This window comes from Mercenaria mercenaria, unplaced genomic scaffold (assembly GCF_021730395.1).
Source record: "Mercenaria mercenaria strain notata unplaced genomic scaffold, MADL_Memer_1 contig_2010, whole genome shotgun sequence".
NCBI classification, from domain to species: domain Eukaryota; kingdom Metazoa; phylum Mollusca; class Bivalvia; order Venerida; family Veneridae; genus Mercenaria; species Mercenaria mercenaria.
In genome coordinates this window covers 66,220-71,561 of record NW_026460039.1, presented here as the reverse complement: position 1 = coordinate 71,561, position 5,342 = coordinate 66,220, and the positions used below count along the sequence as shown (strand labels likewise).

Here is a 5,342-nt window from a genome sequence, read left to right as displayed (position 1 = left end):
GTTTGTACGGGCTTCTTACTGCTTTTACAAGACATTAATTTTTATCTTCTAAACTCAAAACCCAGCAATCGAAGTGCATAATTTACAGTCAACTCATATTCCATATCTTTCATATCGAGTTTCTGCCGGTGACAATTTAATTATATGCACACGTGGACAGTTTTATAAAACTTTTACAAAAACTTTTCTTGGCAAAAAATAAGCTCAATAGATAAAAAGTATGATAATAAATCTTGTGTTTATGAAAAAAAGTTCATTATCGTTTGGACATTAAGGCGGAAACTGTAGGGGCTGCTTTAATTTTTGTAGGCATTCTATTGAGATCTGAATGGTGCTTAATGTTTAGTCTGAGTGAAATTTGCAAATCTTAAGTATGCTTTGGTGCATACTACCAAGACCTAGTCCGGATTTTAGTGGCTGCTCAAGGTAGAGAGCAAATTGTGTTATTGCTTCTATATGATAATACTTATTATCAATTAATAACAATTTACAGTAGCTTACCTTAGATTGCAGTCTGTTGCGTGATATATGATCTCGCATTCGAAAATAAAGTGTAAAGCAAGTCGATTAAATTTTGACACTGTCTTTCAGTTTAAGTGCCTCATGTTTAAAAAATCCAGTTTAGCAGAGTGATATTAAACGTTCGTGCGGTCAGCGGTTCAAAATCCAATGTCGGCAAGCCTTTTTGTTATTACGTTATTACGTTAATAGAACCATTTGATCAAAGTCAAGGCCAAAACAACTAAATATTAGCCTTAGGGTAAACTGTAACTATATGCAATTTTTGTTAAACCCTAGAACCTTCTGTCACAATAATTCTCCTAAAGCACCCCATATTTTCGATTTTACTTGATTTCAGAAATGCCTAAACAGTAAATAAAGAAAATGCACTACATAATAAAAATAGTGCAATGACTTGTGTTTTACTTTTTGCTCTTTTTGTCTTAGAAATTAATGTTCTTTGCGCTTGTAAAGTATCAAAAAATCTTAACTTTAAGGTTGTTCTGCATCGTGACATATGATAAACCGGAAGTGATGGTTAACGTCATTTATTCTGTAAACGTAGAATGAAGCCTGAACTCGGCCTGATAATTATTTTATGAATAAATTACAACCTGTAACTTGATTTATCAAAATGGCACTGTTACTATATTAATAAAGTAAAAATCTGATATGTAAACATTTCACACATGAAATATTTCAAAATAATGTCTCAAAAGTAGCGTAAAATATTTGGTCAACTTTAATCATGGTCAAATATCTCAACAATAAACAAACGAACCTATACATTTTATTTCATCACATTTTAGGTCGTATATTTATTTACGACTATGGGAAGTTTCATCAGAATCTACATAGTATAAAAAATATTCGCGAAAATGTTATAAAAGTTTTGATTTTCCTATAGACTCTCATTATGAAAAAATGCGTTACGTCCAAATTTTTCAAAGTAGTCTAGCGAAAATTCAAGAGCACGACACTATCCTTTATAATTACTAAATTTTCTAGGTATATTATGAAGTTTTGAAAAATCGGATTTAATTTCAAATTCTGCATTGTAGAAAATAATTCTATCCAAACGTGCTAAACTGCCCTAAAATAGAAGATCGTAATACTATATGCATTATGTATAAAGTGAACGGTAACAGAGAAATGTTTTCATATAAATCCTATTTTTAACTATTATTCCTTTCAATCAAATGCCGTGCAACTAAATCTTATCTAAAGATACCTTAACTGTAAGCAGTAATTCAAATGCTCATAAAGCCTTTCATTATCATGTGGCTGCCACATCTTTTGCTCAGAACATAAATTTGTAAATTTATTCTTAAATCCCGTTTTCGATCATTTTTTCTCAAATATATGCCAGAGAAGACTTTTTGAATACATTGTTTATGTTTACCTCCCTTTATTGTTATAACTGTATCTATTCATGTGCAGCATTGATACAAGTGCTTTTCTAATTCAACAGTAAAGCATATCATCTGAATAGTTAGCTGCTTAATATGACTTTAATATAAAATTAAATCACCTTTATTGATGACTCGAGTTTCATTTGATTTATTCGTTCTTGATATAATTTAAAATGGTTTCTTGGACTAATCTTTACTGAAGATTTGACGTCATTGTTTATTTGAAATATATTATGATTTATACTTTCAGCCATAACGCTAGAAAACAGATGTAAAAATAACATCTCTAATTGAAGCATTTAAATACTTCAATTAAGTTTGAATATTACTTGATATAATATACTATCGGTATTGTTTTACAATTTAGTTTAGAAAAGTATTTATATATTAACATAAACCATTCCGTTTACTTATAATACATATCAGTTAATAGTTCAACTACTTGAAGAATATGCAGATATGTAAATACTTACAAAGAATTGCACGAAACGTGTGAGATATCATCTTGTATAGTCTTTTAATTCCTATACTTTTACATGTTATACTCAGCATAAGTTTTCATAGAATATGTATAAATTGCCTTTCTAACTTACTGTTAACAAATACTTGGTTGCCTATTTGTCTTGTCATTTAATATACGTGTTTGCATCGCATACTAGCTCGAATTCGCATTACATTTGCAAGTTGCTATTTCTCGTCCTTGATGCTTTGCAATTTGTCGTTGATTGAATTGTGTTGCGTTGCATCATCAATTTTTATATAACATTATGAAGCCTTTAATAGGCAATATTTTATTAAAAGAGTTGGATATCACCATTTGAATGTGTGGAAACAAAGAGATATGCAAAAACACAATAGGGGAATTCAAATGTGTATGTGCACCAGGGTATATTCGTGCTTCAGAAAACGAACCATGTAAAATGCCAGGTATGTTAAACAGTAAGAATGAAAAGTCCAAATATAATCCTACAGCAAGTGCCGCCTTTAATAGGAATATGAGGTATAAAATAAATTAGTTCTGTACATGCAAGAAATAACAGATATATCAAAACAAGGTGTCCAGGCAATGTATGTTAAAGTGTATAAACATCGGAAAAATGCTGGTTTTCATGCAAAAAAAGCTGTGTGTATTATGTCTCATTTTGTGTCATTAAAGGCAAGTTGGAAGATTCAGTTAATGTGAAGTGCGATAGCTCACAATGGGATATAAGCATGGATATTGACATGTTAATGACAAGTTACCCCGGCATCAGACCACATGACATATATTTAGGGGAATCGCAATGCCACGGAAAACTAGAAGGGTCCATTCTAAAGTTCAACTATAATATCAGTAGCTGTAAAACAACAGAAATGGTGAGCGCGTACCAGTATATTAGCATTCATATACATGAAATTTACTTTTTGATATGTCTAACTAATTTCTAAATAATTTCGAAAGGATGTTGAAAAATCATTGATTAATACTATGTATCATGGTATTATTTTTGAACGTAAGAGAGTGATAGCCATCATGTTAAGACTTAATTGCCCTGGATTGCATGATTTTGAATCTAAAGACAGTCAAATACTTTCTTGTATTCTCTTGGGCAAGAACCTTTCTTTGAAATGATTAACATTAGACCAATGTTGTATACTTTCTCCTTTCTTTTTCAGACATCAGGCATTACACAAATCTTTAGCAACAAATTATTTTATGTTATCTTTGACCCTGTTATCCCGTTCTTAATTCGTCGACACATATGGACTTTTGCTGTAGAGTGTGATGTATTCAGAGGGGGAACTGGGACATCACATTTACATCATGGCATTGAAACACATCATGCAACATACGTTCAACATTATAATGTCACTGTGGAGCTTTTTAGTGATCAACATTTTCAGCATCCTATACATGGAGGGACCGGAATTGTCCATGTAGGAGAGGACGTGTACGTCAAGGTGTCTACGACCATACCAGATTGGAATACAAAAATGCGACTTCACACGTGTTTTACTAGACCAAACAACAATGCGACAAGTGAATTGGATGTTGTTTTGATAAATAATGGGTAATTGGATGTTTATCTATTCATAACTTTATCATATGGAATATTATTGTGTTAGAAATATGATATATTTAGGTGTCTCAAGATAGATAGTTTAATCAGAATTTAGATTATTCTTTCTTTAATTGGTTCCATTTTAATTTTCATTTCAGATGCGAAGTAGATGGCAACACACACATTATTTCACAGTCAACACATGAGACGAGATTTGTTTTTCAAGATTTTGAGTATCTTACAAATGATGAAGGGCTAGACATTTACTGTAACGCAACATTTTGTGATTCTAAGGATTATTCGTACGGTTGCGTACAGACCTGCAATCAAGGTCCTTCATTGATCGGATGACTGCTCTCAACTCAAAACCTATAAATGACAATATTTTCTGGCTTTTTTTTTACCTTCCCCAAACACCCTACCATTTTATGTATCTTTGGCTGATTTGTGTATTTTGAATATGATTAAAATGTATATTTGTCGTTGAATGTTTAAAACAACCTGTCTGCTCTATTTTCCATCAAATATCTGATATTCTAAACATAGCCTAACACTTTTAGACATCAACATATATCTTTTGAAGGATTTGACGAAGTTCCAATATCTCAATATACCCTTGCTCCGTTACGAAACTCTGTGGGATTTGTGTTTTTATGAGTGCAAATATTCTTTCATTGATAAAAGCTGACATGTCGTGCAAAAGAGCTCAGGTATTTTATAAACTGAAAGGAACTGCCGAAAATTGATTCCCCGTAAGCAAAGAAAAATAACAAGTCCACGCTCATACATCTGGTCGGGGTGATCCTTGCGCGTGATCCCGGACTATGGACCAATGCAAATGCGACTTTCATTTTCAAGTTTAGCTTGCCTACTTTCTCTTTACTTCTGGTATAAACCTAAGGTCGTCTGACGTTATTGTCTGTGTTTTCAAAAATAAATGTGTGTCATGCTAAAGCCAAAGGAATTTAAATCATAAGAATGTGCTGGAAATTTACTGGAAATTTACTTTTTCCCAACCAGCCAAAAACAAAGTCTTAGCACATACATTTAGACGGGGTGGCCACTTTGCGTGAGCCTTGACTATAGATCAATGCTAATGATTCTTTTATTTTCAAGTTTAGCTTGTGTACTTTCATTTTCATTACTTCCGGTAAAAGTTAAAGGTCGTCTGACGTCATTTTCTGTTTAGTCAAAAACCTACATACATTGTAATTATGCCTAGCGAGCTTTTATAAAAATGTTCCGGCCTTCGTTTACAGGAAGGATACGAACAGATTATTACGCTTTTCATCTTTTAAATGTACATGTATATAAAGTTTACATACATATTAAATTCATCCTTATAGAGTCTAAAATCTACATACATTTATATATAAAAGACGTGAGA

At 32.1% G+C, this 5,342-nt stretch overlaps 1 protein-coding gene across 1 annotated transcript; it reads left to right on the top strand.

Moving 5' to 3' along the window:
• The first annotated feature begins 2,399 nt into the window (after positions 1 to 2,399).
• Positions 2,400 to 5,104, top strand: LOC123542582 (deleted in malignant brain tumors 1 protein-like). The gene is made up of 3 exons (XM_053533074.1): positions 2,400 to 3,269; positions 3,570 to 3,964; positions 4,114 to 5,104. Exons 1-3 carry the CDS (start codon positions 3,126 to 3,128, stop codon positions 4,304 to 4,306), a joined length of 732 nt encoding a protein of 243 aa, XP_053389049.1. The 5' UTR covers positions 2,400 to 3,125; the 3' UTR covers positions 4,307 to 5,104.
• Positions 5,105 to 5,342: the final 238 nt, after the last annotated feature.